The 18,638-nt window shown below is 39.0% G+C and overlaps 1 protein-coding gene across 4 annotated transcripts in view; it reads right to left on the reverse strand.

The window, feature by feature from the left end:
- The window catches only part of LOC125453626 (ubiquitin carboxyl-terminal hydrolase 35-like), an 85,685-nt gene that overhangs the window by 48,312 nt on the left and 18,735 nt on the right, over positions 1-18,638 (reverse strand). For all 4 annotated transcript variants that reach the window (XM_048533409.2, XM_048533410.2, XM_048533411.2 and 1 more), the window contains 5 exons: positions 14,644-14,779; positions 8,117-8,246; positions 6,772-6,873; positions 2,130-2,288; positions 338-531 (listed from right to left, as the gene is read on the reverse strand). In XM_048533409.2, coding sequence (XP_048389366.2) covers positions 338-531; positions 2,130-2,288; positions 6,772-6,873; positions 8,117-8,246; positions 14,644-14,779 — 721 coding nt within the window. The remainder of the gene's footprint in view (positions 1-337; positions 532-2,129; positions 2,289-6,771; positions 6,874-8,116; positions 8,247-14,643; positions 14,780-18,638) is intronic.

Raw genomic sequence — 18,638 nt, forward strand, 5'->3', positions numbered from 1 at the left:
TTAAGTAAGGGCTCAGGTATGGAGGATAAGTAAGCAGACCATGACCTGCCTCATTTAAAACATATATCCCTTTCAGAAACTGTAATCTGAAACTAGATAGCACTGAAGTGCAAATCATTGTGTCCAGATTATTTCAACTTCTAAACTGAAAGTTGTTGCAGGTAGCATGACAGAAACCGGTTACTGTACAGGAGTGCTTTCCACATATGGCCTAACACTCAAAATTTCTTACACATCTATACAAGTAATTCACACAGCTGAAGAATATGAATGGTCATCAATAAAAGCAACATTCAAAGTCAAAGTTATTAATATCTCAGGTGCTTCAGATACCTACTCAGAAGCCATGAAGAGAGCCTGAATGACACTGTTCATATAGCAGGTATTGCCAAGGTTGACCAGCCCTACCCTGCCCGTCTCTGATTTGGTTGCAAGTCTTGGATACAAAGGTCCCAATGCATTCTTCTGTGTTGTCCAGGCATTTTGATTGAGCAGGTACTTTATTTTCTCCTCATTTGGAATTGGAAAGTCCTAAAACAGAGGCATACATTTTATCTTGTTACACAAAAGGGATTCACAAGATTATACTATCGTTTTATTCAAGGCAATTTTTTGCAGTATTCCACTTTCAATAAGACTATAGATTCTCAGTACTTATCTGGTAATGAAACAAAATAAATCTCATTGAGACTCCTATCCAAAATGATGATGGCTTACTCCAGAGAGAGATGGAGACAAAGTCAAACTCTTTGTTTAAAAAGAAAATCTGCAACAGGAGAACCAATACTTAAGAAAATATTTAGCCGCAATCCTGTGCAGCAGCAGAAGACAATGAGGTCAGAGTAAAATTGGATAAATTTGGTACAACTTCCCTGGCAATACTCAAATCTGGGACTGAGGAGAAACAGAACATGGCAAGTATCGGAACAAAGAAGAATGAAACAGGGATAGAAAACAAATAAAAAGACAGAAAGACGAAACATAAGAGCTCTGAGGAATGGTCACTGGACTCTGCTTTCTCTCCACAAATTGTACCAGACCTGCTAAGTTTCTCCAGCAATTTGTCTTTTGTTTCAGAATTTCCGCATCTGCAGTTCTTGGTTTTATTCATTTGTGAAGGCATGGGTGAAACCACATCTAAAATGGTGCACACAGTTTTTGCCTCCTTACTGAAGGAGGGACAAACATGCATTGGAAGCAGTTCAGTCGAAATTCATTTGGCTGATTCCTGGAATAAAAAGGATTACTTTACAGAAGTAAAGGTTGAATACCTTGGGTCTACACTAATTGTAGCTGAGAAGTATGAGAGGTGGCTTTATTGAAACAAATAAGGTTTTGGGAAGCAGGACAGTACAGAGGGGTGGGGGAGGTGGTAGTGTTAGGGTAGAAGAGTTAATAGGGTACATATTATGATAAAGCATTTTTTTGTTGTGGGAGGGGTTGCGGTGGATCTCGAGCTAGTGGTCCAGTTTAAAAACAAAAGAGCCTTTCAGTTAAGACAGACAAGGATAAATTCCTACTCTCAGAATTTCATTATTCTTTGGAATTCTCTTTCTCAGAAAGAAATGGAGGCTGAGTTTTAATTATATTAAAAGATAAACTAGGAAGATTTTTGAACTACAAGTCAAGGGTACTAAAAGGCAGGCACAAGGAGGAAATTAGATCTTTGAATATAGTAAACTCATGCATTCTGCTGGCTTAGACAGGAGATGCAACTTCCTGTAATTAATGAATCTCTTGGACTGAGGAAACTGATGAGCCATTGATCAAGGTACATTTTAACTGTGGCATATTGACCAGTAATATGCTTGTCGGAGTAAAGAGGCCTTAAAGGTTTAAATAAATGCATACCTAAAATATTTGATTATATTAAATATTTTTATTTCAAAAGTACCCCTTATGAAATGTCACAGAGTGGAAACATTAATTCTGTTCCTTTCTCTATTGATTGTGATTGACCTGCCGAATAATTCCAGAAGTTTCTAATTTCTGTTTCAGATTTCCAACGTGCACTATTTTGCTTTTATCTTTCAGTATTTTTAACTTAACGTGCTTGAAAAACGTCATTGATAATACTATTTGACAGTGTTACTCAACAACAGTGAATTGTTAAAAATCTTACCATTTACCTTTAGTACATCTATGACAGGTTCATATAGGTCAGGAAAGCCCGAAAACCGGAAGATCATGCAGTGCACCAATTCAGATAATTGTTGAAGACAGCACGTACCAGAGTTAGATCCCTCTTTAGACAGAGACAAAACTAATTTGGGAATATCGGAGACAAGCTGTGGAATAACATGCTATGAATTACTGTAAGTTACTCTTTAAGTCACAGATAAACAAAATACTTGAGTGCAAAACTATTTTAATGAATTGCCAGTCCATTTGCTCCACAATACACACCAGGAAGTTGCTGGTTGATAAACAAGGGGGAGAATAGTCATCAAGGGCAAGTGGGAATGTGGTGTAATCAGATCAATCATGATCTGATTGCATTGTGGAACAGGCTCAAAGGGCCCAGTGACCTATTCCTCCTTCAAATCTGTATGTTCATATGTCTACAACTCATTTCAGTAAGAACTAAGACCAGTACTTACATGATAGAATCACCTAAGCTCAACATACAACTCAGCCCACCAACAGCTTCCATTAGTCATTAACTACATCAATAAGTAAAAATGAAATAACGTGGCTAATTTTATTAAAGGAGTTTACAGGTCTCCAATAGCATATTATACACACACTTCCTAAAATCTTCAATACAGTTAAAGGTTAACAATTGAAGAATTATGGCAGATGCACCTGTAATTTCTGAACACACATTCCAAAAAGGAAGGCTTGTGTGGCATGTGTAGTATCTGTAAATTATCAGTTTCTAAGCAGGCAAGACTCCAATATCAAAAGCTTACAATTTATAAAATTAATTCATGGATGTTAACTTCACAACAGTGGTGTTCACTCTGTATTTATGCTCTCTTCTCAGACCAGAGAAACAGTATTTATTTCCCGTCACTTGTTGCCTTTGAGAAAATAGTGGCAAGCTGCCTTCTAGAACTGCTGCAAACCACTTGATGTAGGTAGACTCACAATGCCATTAGGAAGGAGTTACAGGATTTTGACCCAGGTAACACTAAAAGAATGACAATACGTTACCAAGTGAGGATGGTGAATGACTTGGAGGGGAATTTGCAGGTGACATTCCCACATATTTGCTACCCTTGCCTTTCTGGATTGTTGGTGGTCATGGGTGGGGAAGGTGCTGTCTAAGGAGTCTTGGTGAATTTTTGAAGTGCATCTTGTAGACGGCACGCTTTGATGCTACTGAGCATCAATGGCGAGGAAGTGAAAGTTTGTGAATGTGGTGCCAATCAAGTGAGCTGTTTTGTCCTAGGTGATGTTAACCTTCGTGAATGTTGTTGGGGCTGCACGCATTGAGGTAGGTGGAGGTAAGACCATCTCACACTCCTGTCATTTGCCTTGTAGATGATGAACAGGCCTTCGGAAGTCAGTAAGTGAGTTATTTGCTGCAAGACTCTGTCTCAAACCCACTGTTATAGCTACAGTATTTATACGGACCTGCCAGTTCAGTTACTCCTCAATGGTCAACCCCACATTGTTAAATGGGAAATTCAGTGATGGTTTTGCTACTGAATGTTAAAGAGTGATAGCCAGATTCTCTCTAGTTGGGAACTGTCATTTGTATGACACAAGTATTACCTGCCACTCATTTGCCCAAACCTGCATATTAACCAAATCAGGTTGCATTTGGTCATGGGACCGTTGCAAGTAGTGCTAAAAATGTGCCATTGTGTCCACTTCTGACCTGATGATGGAGGGAAGATCATTGATGGAGCAGCTGAAGATGTTTGGGCCTGGGACACTACTCTGAAGAACTCCCTCAGAGATGCCCTGGAGGCAAGATGTCGGACTTTTAACAACTACAATTATCTTCTTTGTACCAGGTATAACTCCAATCAACAAAGAGCTTTCTACGATTCCCTCCAGTTTTGCAGGGATTACTTGATGTCAAGGGCAGCCACTCTCACCTTAGATCTGTAATTCAGCTCGTGTGAATCTTTGAACTAAGGCTGTAATGAGGTCAGGTTCTGACTGGCCCTTGCAAACCCAAACTGGGCATCAGTCAGCAGATTGCTGCTAAACAAGTGCTGACAAAAGTTAAGGAAAGCTATGTACATGTATCTCACAGTACAGAAGTCACATGCCTAAGTTAAAAGGGCTCAGGATGACTGTCAGAAGTTCACAGCAGCACAGAAAGCCAGGAATCACAACTGCTGATCCAGAAATGAGATATAGTAGCTACTTGTCATTTTTAACCAGTAATCATACATAAAATTCTACTAGACTTATTATTTCACAAATGTGTGTGTCCCTAGTAAAGCCAGCATTTGGACCACATACCCGATTGCTCTTGGAAAGATAGCTGCTTATTAAACATCGCCATGCGTTTACTGTAGATATACCAATGGATACATTAGGAAGTTTCAGGATTTCAACCCAGCAAAATTGAAGAAATGGTGAAATATTGCAAGATCAGAATGGTGTGTCCCCTGAAGGAAATCCTGCAGGTGGGCAATGTTCAAAGTCTCGCCTGCCCTTGTGCTTGTCCTTCCTGGAGAAGCAGAAGTTGTGGGTTGGGAAGGTGTTGCTGAATAAACATTGGTGAATTGCAACAGTATACCTTGTATACCAATGCTGCACTGTGCATTAGTGCTGGAGAGTGTGAATATTTAACACTGAGAATTAGGATCAAGAATAAGCCATCTGGAAGCTTTGACTTGCTCGGACTCAATGAGATCCACGACTGAACTGATTACTCCACATTTCTGCCTCCATAAGCTTTCACCCTCTTGCTCAACAACAATCTCTCTCTGAATACCTGTATTCCAAGATTCCATTTCTTAAAAAGCAGCATTTCAAGGGTAATAAGGGATAGGGAACAACCAGGTTGTTCTACTGTTCTAGCCAGTAACACCCACAATTCAATAACTTCAATTACACAAAGTGGAAACTCGAGCCAGAGGTTACTGTTTATGTTAAAGGTCACTTATTTCAGCATGAATTTTTTTATTGATAAGCCTTTCAACACTCATTAAATGTATTTAATATTCTTTAATGTCACTGTTACAGGAAAATAAATTAACCTGTGAAAATACAGGTCATATTTGCAGTAAACAGCTGATAACACACCTTGCAGCATACTTCAGCGCTTCTTTTCATCTACTCTCTTCTATTCTTTGTGGACGAGGAAATTTGTACCTACAACACTTGGTGATCTAACAAAACCATTCTCAGTATTCATTTTTTTTGGCAGAAGCACATGTGTGTCTGTGTATAAAGGAAGGAGGGATGCTCTTCAAAATAGTGCCTAGAATCTATTTTGAATTGCTCTAAAAGGACAGCAAGTAATTCAGTTTTAGTGCCAAACCTTACAGCAAGGGTGGGGTGTTCAAAACTAGAGGCCATATTTTGAAGGTGAGAGGAGTACTATTTAAAAGGGAATTGAGGTCAGATTCTTCCACACAGATAGTGACAGATGCAGGTATAGTTACAACATTTAAAAGGCATTTGGGCAGGTACATGAACAGGAAAGGTTTAGAGGGATATGGATCAAATGCAGGCAAATGGAACTAGTTTAATTTGGAAAACTTAGTCAACATAGACGAGTTGGACCAAAAGGTCTGTCTGTCTGACTCGAAGATTCTAAGTCTTACCAAAGTTAACTTTCTTTTTTCTGTTTTATGTGTCATACATGACAGAGGCAATATATCAATCTAACACTGCAGTGTTCCTTCCAGCATGGTTTGCCACAGAATGTTTAGCCGCCCCTTTTCTCATCACTTCGCTCGGTGCTCTAATCTTGCATTGAAGCCCTGGGATTTATTCAGCTGCTATCTGCACAATCACCTTCTACGACTGCATAGAACCCACTCCATCAATCAGAAGTTAGGCGTGTATATTGTTCTTTAAACATTTATTTACATTTACTGTACTGTAGAGCTTCCCAAAGTCGGGATCAGGACCCCAAGCTTGTAAGCTTAAATTCAGGGTCACAAGCTCAAAGACAGCAATGGTCACAGTGGAGGTCTGACAAGCATTCTAAGAGCTCTGCTTCCATTTCAGTAAGCCTTTACTTTCAAGGCTCTCCCTATCACCAATCTCGCCCAGTACTCAGAGGAGCTGTCACAACTTTCAAGCCTCAAAATGTGGTTACAATGGGGGATAAATACTGTAGTTTTTGTAGCACAGCAATCTGATCAAATGTAACAAGACGTGGACAATATCCAGGCTTGGGCTGACAAGTAGCATGTAGAAACATACCACACAAATGTTAGGCAATGACCATCTCCAATAAGGGACAATCTAACCACGACCTTGACATTCAGTGGCGTTACCATTACTGAATTCCCCACGATCAATATCCTGGGGGTTACCAGTGATCAGAAACTCAGCTGGACTCACCACAGAAATGCAGTTGCTAGAAGGTCAGGTCTGAAAATCTCACGTGTGGCTTTAACATGGATTTCATTATGATTCACTTAAAAGCCATTTCAGTTAAATTTCCATTTTCAAAGGCACAACTGCAACTTGGATGACTTACTGTACCTGTCAAAATGGTTCTATTAATGCTTATACAACTGTAAAATTACCATGATGTTTATAGTGCTGATTCAGAAGTTCTAGTTAATGGTGAAAACTATTTTCATTCTGCCTACCCTTTGCCCTTTCCAGAGGAGGCGTCATACTTACAATGTGGAAAGCTTCTGGTGAATGTTGGAAACTAAGCAGCATGTATTTTAATACTTCAAGAGCTCCTGCTCTTACAATTGGATAAAATAATCTGGAGAACACCTGGAAATATGAAATATATATCTGTGGATGGTCTAAAGACATACAAAACAACTTGCATTGAGATAAACCACAGAAAGCCCTTAAGTGAGTCACAGCCAAGGAACTTTTAATGTAATAACACGATCTCACACAGGAAATGTTGGGGTTAATTAGCAAGAATAATATTTTTTTTTCAGAAACCGACTCAGTTGCAAAAGCCCAACTCCAGTGTTTTGTAATTTGTTTTTCATGGTGCACCCTAGTTCCACTCCATGTTCAGGGTTATTTTAAATGCTGCATTTCATTTTAGATGTTACATTCACTCCTGGTATGACAACTAAAGCAAAGGAAAACTTATCAGCACAACTTCAAATCATTACTTGTAGCAACAACCATTGATCTCCAAGAATGTACTGACATTTCATTTTATGGCTCTTTAATCTCCATCCAAAGTTAAACATTTTGAATAAATATATTATATGGATATGTCATTTACCTCAACTAATTTCAAAATTAATCCAATAAGGTGAGACTGACCAGTTCAGATTGGCTCGGTGTGCAAGTCCACAATGTGTTTGGTTATAGACATTTCCTCACCCTGCTAGTTACCATTGTCAGTGCGTCTCCAGTGACACATTGGTGTTCTGTCTCACTTGTTATTTATATGCTTCAGTTTGCTGGGGTGGGTGGCATCACATCTGGTTCTGTTTTTCAATGGTTTGTATATCGGGTTCAGTACACTGTGTTTGTTGTTAGAATGCCAGACCTACAGGAATTCCCTGGCAGATCTCTGTTCGGCTTGTGCTATTATGGATGTGTTGTCCCAGTCAAATTCATTCTTTGTCCTGTTGTCCTTCTTTGTCCGTGTGCATTGAGACCAATGAGAATTGGTCACGTTTCTTGGTGGCTAGTTGGTGGTCAGGTATCCTCATGGTCAGTTTTCTTCCAGTTTGGCCTACGTAATGGTTTTCACAGTCCTTGCATAGCATTTTGTATATTACGTTAGTTTTACTGGCTGTGGGTATCCAATCCCTTACATTCAACAGTAGCTATCGCAGTGTGGTTGTTGGTTTGTGGGCTACAGCAAACCGAGACATATAAATAACAAGCTGGACAGAACACCAATGCTTCGCTGGAGGCGCAGTGACAATTTCACCTAACAGAGCGACAAAACATCTGCAACCAAACACACCGGGTCAGCGAGCAAATCTACAACCTCATCCACAACCCAAGTTATAAATTTTCTCAAAAACTTCAAACTGACCTGTTCAATTTTTGCAAGTGTGACTTCAATCAAAATGCTGAATTTTTTCACAGCTGCTAAACCTTTCAATAAGCCAATAATCCATTTGTCTATGTTTCGGGCTAATGGCCATGAAAGCCAATCAACCATGCTGCAATTTAAAACAAAAGTGGCACCATTATTAGTTTAAAATAACACTGAAAAAATCTTCAGATATCAAAAGAAGTGCTTTATGAAGAGTTTTAAAATGTATCTTTATGTACACGTAGGAAACAATGCATCTTACAAAAAATGTGAAATAAACTAATTTACAAGATATTGCACACTGCAAAAGTCAGTAACATGCAAAACTAAACAAAATTAAAGCAAATGCCATGATAGAAGAAATGTTCAAATCCAAGGATGGGCAGAATTAAGTACTGAATAGTCTATTCTAAAGAAAAATAAAAAGAAACGACACCTCCCTACATAACAGAATGGGGTGCCACAACTAAAAATCAAGGTTATACCTCAAACTGCAGACGGAGCATAGCAGAAAATGAGATAAACGTGAACTAAACACTATAGGGCACAGTACGCTTTATTCAACCATGATGGTTTTTGTAATCAAAGGAAGGAAAAGCCGAGAATTCCACTTTTGAGGTTTTAGTAAAGAAAGAAGCTGTAGTTATAGGATGGTTCAAAAGTTTTCATTTTAACTTAAGAGATGTAGGAAAGATGTAGTGCATCTGGAGACTATGAGGAACAAGAGAGAGAAATAGACAGCCACAGTGATCATTTTTGTGGCAGTTAAGAGAGGGAATACCATTAGAGAGAAATAATAATGTTGGCATGCATAAATTCAGAGCTGGTGATGGTCACTGATAAAAGATTAGAGTCTTGAAAATACACTAAAGAACGGCAAATATACCTTCACTGGAAGACCATAGGGTAACTTCTAAATTGTTTCACACCACATGTGAAAGACTCAAGAAAGAAGACCAGGACAAATGAAAATGTTCATCTGAACAGTTCTTCACCCGTCTTGTCACACAGGAAAAGTTAGCAATGAACTGCTATGCTGAAAATTGTAATGGTGGTCATGGATTAGGCTAGAACATTAAAGTTAATAAATCTTAACTAAGTTATTTACAACATATTAAAAATAACATAGACAATGTGGCATTGATAGATACATAGAAACGTCAATGCCTAGAGACTAGTGAAGCAGCAATCAGCAAATGAGACAGCCAGCCAGATAAGGTCCCAGATTCTTCCATTACTATTTCTGAATGCATTCCTATCCCATCCCTTCATCAATACCCGAGCCAAAAGGGAACCTGCCAGACAGAAGCGTAACTAAGCTGCTTGATCAAAGATGGCACAACAACACATTTGGACCTAACACAGATAAAGATAATTGTGCTTGTTGGAGCGAATTATCTCAGTCCCAAGATATTCCTGCAGGACACTATCCTGAGGAACTCCTATGTCCAACCATCATAGCTGCTTTACTGACCTTCCTTTTGAAAGGATTAAATTGTTTCCATTTGAAAAGTAAGGAAAATAAGCCACAAGTAGCAAACAAAAAAAAGCAGGAAGGTGATTAAATGTTCACTAGACAGGAGAAAGAATGAAGCAATAAAGACAATGTCGGAAGATATGGGGAAGTCCTGCATGGACAAGATTAATACCCAGTGTATGCATACACAGAAACAAGGAACTGAAGACACAGATGTCGGTTTAGTGTGCAACTGTACATTGTACAACTGAATGATGTCATATGTATGTGACTGCAGGTGTATATAAGGAGTATGGTGCAATGGTACTGTCCCTACCTCAGGATCAGGAGGCCCAGGTTCAAGTCCCAGGGATTTATAATAATATTCCTGAACAGTTTGATTTGAAAATATCTAAAGAAGCAAACATTTATGGCTTTTTAAGAGTTGTGTCTTCGACTGCCTAAAGCTGGTACTTCCTTTGTACCCTCAGTAAATAAATGTAACCTGAACTCGAGTATTCTGGTGGGTTGTCTGGGCAGAACCATGAACAATGTCCAGTCAGAAGCACAACACACTTTTGAGATAGTAGGAGCTTCCAATGCTGGAGTCTGAGATAACAAGGTGTGGAGCTGGATGAACACAGTAGGCCAGTTGACATCAGAAGAGTGGGAAAACTGACGTTTCAGGTTTGGACCCTCCTTCAGAAATCTGAAGAAGAGTCCAGACCCAAAACATCAGTTTTCTTGCTCCTCTGATGCTGCCCAGCCTGCTGTGTTCATCCAGCTCTACACCTGGTTATCACAACACACCTTCATTTTTTTTCCCAGCAGACAGACAACAAAGAATTTCATGTCCACATGAAGGACAGAGTTTTGTTTAAAAATGTAATGAACAAAGGCACAAACATTGACACACAAGTAATTTCAACTGCAAAAACAAGTTTAAAAAGGAAATTTAAAATGAAAGTAAACTTGTTGGCCTCCCAACATTGTTATTTGAATTTGGAACAACGTTGAGATGCAAAATGTCTGGTGGAATTTAACAAGTTACTTTTGAAGAACTGAGATGTCATCTACATTGAAAAGAACTGCATGCAAAAATGCTAGTGCCTGGAACCATGTAGGAATGTTCAAATTCTGTTTTGAGAATACTGTAAAAGTTCTTGATTAGGCATTTAAATTTCTTTGAGACTCACAAATACAATCAAATGGTAATAACAGCATGCCTCACTTAGCACAGATGTTTTGAAAACTTTGAATGATTTATCAGGGTGCAACTCAATTTAATATGCCAGTTTGGGATTAGATACATCACAATGAACAGAAAGTGGAAATGCAACCAGCATTTATCAATTCCTCTTGGAAATATATGTACCATTATGAAATTCAGTTCTGTTCAAAAAAGATAGTGTTAGAGCCCTTGCTGATTTTTCATTACTTTTAGTGTTTTTTTAAAATCAATTTTGGTTTGGAGCTGTGAAGTAGGAGCTTTAAAATAAAGATGACTTTTCTACTCTGGATAACGGCTTGTGTTTAAAAAAAAATCAAATAAGCTTTTGCTTGAGGCCAGGCCTGGAAGTTAATTGCATGTTGATTCAGATCAAAAGGTTCTGCAGATGCTTTCTCCCAGGGCAAGAGCATTATCTTTAAACAGATAGCAGAAGTTGAATATTATCAAAGTCAATACCTGGGATTTGGTTCCAGCAAGTCTGGAAAAGACCTTACACACAAGCAAATGACAGATGTTGAATGGTAATTGAGACCTTATGGACTAGTCAGTCAGGGAGGGACTAGAATTTAAACAATGTTTTGGACTGTGTTTTCAGTGCAAAAAGAATCTGGCTGTACGTGCCACAGCATTAAGATCTGAAAGCTTCCTGCCTACCTCCCACGTATAGCTCTTCGAAGCTCAAAGAATAGAAAACTAAGTATTGCTGAATTTATCTGAGTCAACTATAAACGTGACTCTGATTGACATCTTCAGAAAATCAACCAAGAATCATTTATTCCTGTGGAACAAAGTATCATGGAAACACCTTGAGCAATCGTTCCAATTCTTATTTTATTTATCCCTCCACTGTGTTTGTCTGTTTTCTGTGTGAGGGTGAAGATAAAGATTTTTCAGTTTACAATATGAGCCAATTAGATTACTTAAGTTTCCACTACTAAAGTTAATGTATTGTTAGTAAACTGACAGATCTTTTGTTTAAGTTACAAAACTAACATTTAATTATTCACAAAGTCTAGGATTGGTGATTTTAAAAGTCTGATGAGGAACCACTGAGGTAAATTTTGAGTCTTTTACTGCGTTGAAAACATGCAAGTAGAAAGGTTGACTTTTTTTTGGCTGTCAACTTCCATATTGTTATAAGAGTTCAAGAAACCACCCAAAACATAAACGGCCATACCTGAAGAAAGAAGAAATGACTTAGCATGTTTTGATAAGATCACAAGAGTCAGAAATGGCTTGATGTTGGAGAATCACATAGTAGCAAATTAGTTCACAATGAGTTGGTTCAAAGAATGGAAATATTATGTTGAGAATTTTGGTGAGGCCAGTAAAAATGAGATAACATTTTAAAATTAGCAAGGCACACATTCAGTCCATTCAGAAAGTGACATAAATTAAAAGGATAGAATTAAAGCAGATTCATCTACTCAAATTAACAAGCAAGTCCAAATAGATGGGGTAACATCCATGGTTTGGTCCAACAGTGAAAAGCAGCCAACTGGATAGAGCCTGTTGAGGGAAACGGTTGAAGGAAACACAGTCAAGCTTATGATGTCACCACAACATTGAATACAGGGATCTCAGTTGTGAATTCAATTGATTCAGCATCAGTGGATCAAAAGGTCCATACCTTAAGTTCTCAATTTAAACAGGCAAGAGATCCCAAACATCATCCAGGTTTGGGTTGATAAATGGCAAGTAACATTGTTACTTGTTATAGAAGTTCCAGGTAAAGATCATCTCTAACAATAAAATCTAATAATAATTCCCCTTGATATTCAATGGCTTTACCATCACCGAATATTTAAAATTCCTAGGGATTGCTGGTTTCAAGAAAGTGAACTGAATTTGACCAGCCATAGAAATAGTGTTGGTACAAGAACAGGTCAGAGGCTGAATATTATTATACACTGAACAACTTGCCTTTTCAATTCCCAATTCCCAATGACATTGCTTCACCAATACTACAGGTATAAATCAAGATTGTGTGTTGCTTGGAGAAGACCTTGTGGGTTGTGGTGCCCTTGACCTTCTGGGTGTTTTAGATTGATTTATTTGTCACTTGCCTTTTCAATTCCTAAAGGCTACCATTTATAAGCGCAAGTCAAGAAAATGAGGAAATACTCCCTTCTTGCCTTGATGAGTATAGCTTCAAAAACATAAGAAACTCAACACAATCCATGATAAACAGTCCATTTGTTATGCGCTCCCGTGCCCCCCACTCCCAAAAAACTACCATCTTCAACATGAACACGCTCCACCACCAACATACAGAGGCAGCAGTATATATTAGATATGAAGATCTAGTGCAGTGATATGCCAAGTCTCTTGGAACCGCACCTTCTAAACCATCAACTTGGGAGACTGAGATCTGGAAATCTTTTTTCTTGCTTACCTCTTGACTCTTAAATCTTTTTATTCTGGTTTTTGGAACCAAATGCGGGCCAGAGAATGATGACTTTGTACACTTTTTGCTATACTTGTGTATTCTTATACTTAGCACATGTGACAAATAAATCAATTCTAAAACAGCTTCAAAAACATAAGAAACTCAACACAATCCATGACAAACAGTCCATTTGTTTTTCGCTCCCTGCCCCCCCAATCCGCCATCTTCAATATGAACTCGCTCCACCACCAACATACTGAGGCAGCAGTATACATTAGATAAAGTAAACCACACTTCACATTGGTGCTGATTTATATTGAAGTAAAAACGTCAAATATTTACTTAGAAGGTCACTTGGAAAATTGTTTTTTTTGGTGTTTTAATAAGCCTCATAACAGATCCTATATAGTTAATACAGCAACTTAGAACATGAATTAAGTTAAGTTACTTTGAGCCATTTTAATCAGCATAATTTAAGCATCACCCGCCATATCAATGGTAAACACATTATAGGGAGGAGAAAATGAAGATTTATTCAATTAACAAAGATCATATATTGAAGTCTTCATGCAATTCTTCTTAAATATTGTGTGTTTATCATGTTAATACATTTCCTTTAATTGGAAATGAGAGGCTGGGCAAGGAGACACTCATTGACTTAAAGACAATTTAACTTCAGAACTAGACATGAACCTAGCTGAAATATGTCTTAGTTAAATAAAAATAAGTGAAGTATTTCTTCACCAAGTTCAGTGAGACTAGAACTTTCTGGAAAATACCAGCCCAAAATGTCAGCTTTTGTACAAACGTAACCCCATACCAATAGAAGAAAAGAGTGGTAGAAGAATATTTTCAAAGATTTAAAAAAACATAAGTAAAAACTTCAACCGTACATTTCCAAATAAGAAATAATTGAACACGGGCAAGGAGCTCAGTGGTGCTGATATCTCTTTATGTCTGGTATAAAACAGATGTGGCTGCAAACACCTTTAAGTAATTTAGCCTCTCGCTGCTAATTTCTAGTTACCTGCTGAAACAATGAACCAACAATTTGGCCCGATAACAAATAAACCAACTGGTTCAAAATTTGCATGGTAATTCACTGTTAACCTTGTTCCCATCGTTCTAATCTCCCAGATTCTTAATTTCCACAGTATTTCTTATTCCATCCACTTAATTTCCATATAACATCCTGGCCAAGGGCCGAGCGCTATATTTCAGGCCTCCCTAGCTGACCTCTAACTTGTGTGCAGAGAGTACAGGAAACAGCACGCTCTTTGCTTAGTGTCTCATCTCTAAAGTCACAAATTCACCATGCAGCAGTGGAAAATGTATGGCCTGAAATTTCGAACACAGTTCTGTATCATGTTAATCAAGGTCCAACACATGATCCTGCAACATAGCTGTCTTATTTTTAAATTGTTCTTAGCTATCCAGAGAAACCTTACTTGGTCAAAGCAGTCATCAGCTCTTTATCTGTAATGGTGTCATCATTGGTCAAGTTTCGAATGACCCCATCCATGAGTTCCAACGGAACATATTGGACAACAGTGGCCAATGCATTCGACGGTCCCTCAGATCCTTCTGCAAAAGATTAGTAAACATCAACTAAAATAAAGTTCTTTCAATCTTTAACCACAATCCTGTTAAAAGATTGATTGATTGATTGATCTACCTATTATACTTCACCTAGACTAGTGTGCTGGAAATAAAGTCACACTGTTTCCAGAGTCAACACAACAGATACCAACTTGATAGAAGGTTAGAAAATTCCTCAATTTACTGGTCTTTTAGACCCAGGTTAACAGAAAGCACAGCCCAGGCTTCTCTACTTAATGTGAACGACTATTATAAATAAAGAAATTCTAGCTACAGGTAAATAATTATGAGTCAATGGCGTGTAAATTTACTCATTAAAACTCGAACCTCCTTACAAAACTCCCCATACACACATACTCACAGAAACATTAAAAAAAGTCCATGGGTGTTAACAGAAGAGGCAAAGACTGGGAAGGCAGTTAAATGGTCCCTCTTCACAAGGTTCACCAGATGAATCTCTTGGCTTTTCAGGAGCAGCTCCTCCTCAATCCTCCTTTCCCATGTACGTTTACTTGCTTGCAGGAGGCACGGGGTAACTGGTTCACATTTATAACGGATCTGGCTTATTAATTTAAAAGCACAGGTCACAGCAACCAACAACGGGCAAATAAATTGGCATTCTTCATGCTTGCAGTTTTTCATTGCACAGAGAAGGACAACTCCTTCATCAACGCATGGGCAACGCACAACTTCTTCCTTTTCAGAGTTCCAATGGCTTCTGATCAAACATTTACACCTACAAGATGTTCAACTACCTGGGAGTCAATCACAGTTGCTAGCAGATAAAAAATAATCATCATCGACAACTGATTCTAATTCAACAGGCCAATCAGCTAAGTGTTGCTGGCTAAATCTCCTTCATACACACTCCCTGGTTTCAATTCATTATTAGTGACTTTTCCCACTGCTTGAACAAATGCCAATGTAAAGAGGAGTCACAGTGAGTGTCTGGCAACTCACTTTTAAAAGAGCAGTATCCTTTCCATAATGCTTATTTCTTAATGCCATGCTTTCCCCATTTCATTCTACAATCAAAACAAAAGAAAAATTAAACGGACCCACTCTATACATTTCCAATGTATTGCTCCAGAAGAACCTGAGACAGAATCAAATTCCTTTAAAGGATTTGGAGTCAGAATCAGACAACCTGGTATCAAAAACATGCACTTTTGTAAACTCAACTAAATGTTGTCCAAATGGATGAAAGAATCATCATACTACATCAGTGAAAACAAACTAGATGCTAAGTCTAATGGCATATCAAATGACCACTTCAATGTGTTGCTATTATGAACCAACAAGCATACCAAAACAATTAGCAATACATAAGCGGTTTGTTTCGCTTCCATTTGTCACACACCCTAATAATGTCATAGGTCATTTAGTATTTTGAGTATTAAAGCTGCGGACTGGCTTCCTTATCAACAAGAGTTTATGGACATTGAGACCTCCTGCTGCAACATAAACACCTAATAGTTACTTCAAAATCACCACTGGTACAGAAAACTTGTTTAAACATCAAACTGCCTTCAGATTCCTGATAAGACTCCTTGAATGCAGTTGAAATCTGGCAAGGGAGATTAACTCTTTCTTTACAAGTAGATCAAGTTTGACATCCCAGGGGCTGTTTATGAGAATAAGGCTGTGGTAGATTTGCATAAATCTGTGGATATTAGCAAACATAGGATAGTCCGTGAGTCGGCGTTTTGTCCCCCAGATTGACATATCGGAAGGTGGTTATGGTTATTGGAGGTCAGTCATCTCAGCTCCAGGATACCTCTGCAGGAGTTCTTCAGGACAATGTCCTCAGCCCAACCATCTTCAGATGCTTCATTGACTTTCACTGTGTAGTCATCAGTGAATATCCAATGTTCCGTTCATGATTCAAATACAGAAGCAATCCATGTTCAAATGTAACAACTAGCGGCAAGTAACATTCACACCATCTCCTGTAAGAGACGATCTAACCCCCAGACTCTTGACGTTTAATAGTATTAGCATCACTGAACCCCCATTATTTACATCCTGGGGATTACTGTTGACCAGAAATTTAACTGAATTTACCAATTAGATAGCAGCTACGAAAGGAGGTCAGAGGATAGGAATACTGTGGTGAGTAACTCACCTCCTGACTCCCCAAAGTGTGTCCCACCTTCTATGAAGCACAAGTAAGGTGTGTAATGGAACACTTCCCATTTGAATGGATGAGTATAGCTCAACAACACTCAAGAAGCTTGACTCAGTTGAAGGCTAAGCAGCCTGCTCAATTGGCAGCACATCCACAAGCATCCAACCCCTCCACCATCGATGCTCAGTAGGAGTGTATATTATCTACAAGATGCACTGCACTAATGCAAGATCGATCCTTGGACAGTACCTTCCAAACCCACAACTACTTCCATCTATAAGGATGAGGACAGCAGATATAATGACAACACCATCACCTGCAAGTTCTCCTCAAAGCCACCCACCATCCTGACTTGGAAATGTATCCTCATTCCTGCAATGTTGCTGGGTGAAATTTCTGGAATTTCCTCCCTTAAGACATTTTGGGTTTACCTACAGCACATGGACTGTAGTGGTTCAAGAAGGCAGCTCACCACAACCACCTTCACAAGGCAACTAGTTGTGGGCAATAAATGTTGGCCAGCCAGCGACATGCACATCCCACGAAGTGTTAAGTGTAGAAACCGCTCTTTGTTTTCTATAATCTGAATCCACAACACAGGTGAAGTGGAAACTTGGATTAATCTTTAACTTTTATCATGATGGTGGGAGTCGTGGGGCTGACTATCAGTGTACTTTGTCAAGTGGTCATGATGAAATCAAGGTGAAAGCAAACAAGAATTCATGCCTCATTCCCATAAAGTTGTAATACTAAAAATACAAGTTGTTACGTTAGCTTATTTTCTGGTGCTTTAGTCTTTTTGTGCAAGAGGTTGAGGTCAAGATATCAGTGCTGGGACCGTAGCTTTTCACCAAGTTTTTTATCGAGTTTTTTGAGGATGTGACTAGAAAGGTTGATGAGGGTCGAGCTGTGGATGTGGAGTATATGGACTTCAGTAAGGCATTTGATAAGGTTCCCCATGGTAGGCTCATTCAGAAGGTCAGGAGGAATGGGATACAGGGGAACTTAGCTGCTTGGATAAAGAATTGGCTGGCCAACAGAAGACAGCGAGTGGTAGTAGAAGGAAAATATTCTGCCTGGAAGTCAGTGGTGAGTGGAGTTCCACAGGGCTCTGTCCTTGGGCCTCTACTGTTTGTAATTTTTATTAATGACTTGGACGAGGGAATTGAAGGATGGGTCAGCAAGTTTGCAGACGACACAAAGGTCGGAGGTGTCGTTGACAGTGTAGAGGGCTGTTGTAGGCTGCAGCGGGACATTGACAGGATGCAGAGATGGGCTGAGAGGTGGCAGATGGAGTTCAACCTGGATAAATGCGAGGTGATGCATTTTGGAAGGTCGAATTTGAAAGCTGAGTACAGGATTAAGGATAGGATTCTTGGCAGCGTGGAGGAACAGAGGGATCTTGGTGTGCAGATACATAGATCCCTTAATATGGCCACCCAAGTGGACAGGGTTGTTAAGAAAGCATATGGTGTTTTGGCTTTCATTAACAGGGGGATTGAGTTTAAGAGTCGTGAGATCTTGTTGCAGCTCTATAAAACTTTGGTTAGACCGCACTTGGAATACTGCGTCCAGTTCTGGGCGCCCTATTATAGGAAAGATGTGGATGCTTTGGAGAGGGTTCAGAGGAGGTTTACCAGGATGCAGCCTGGACTGGAGGGCTTATCTTATGAAGAGAGGTTGACTGAGCTCGGTCTCTTTTCATTGGAGAAAAGG

Source organism: Stegostoma tigrinum, chromosome 6, assembly GCF_030684315.1.
Source record: "Stegostoma tigrinum isolate sSteTig4 chromosome 6, sSteTig4.hap1, whole genome shotgun sequence".
NCBI lineage: Eukaryota > Metazoa > Chordata > Chondrichthyes > Orectolobiformes > Stegostomatidae > Stegostoma > Stegostoma tigrinum.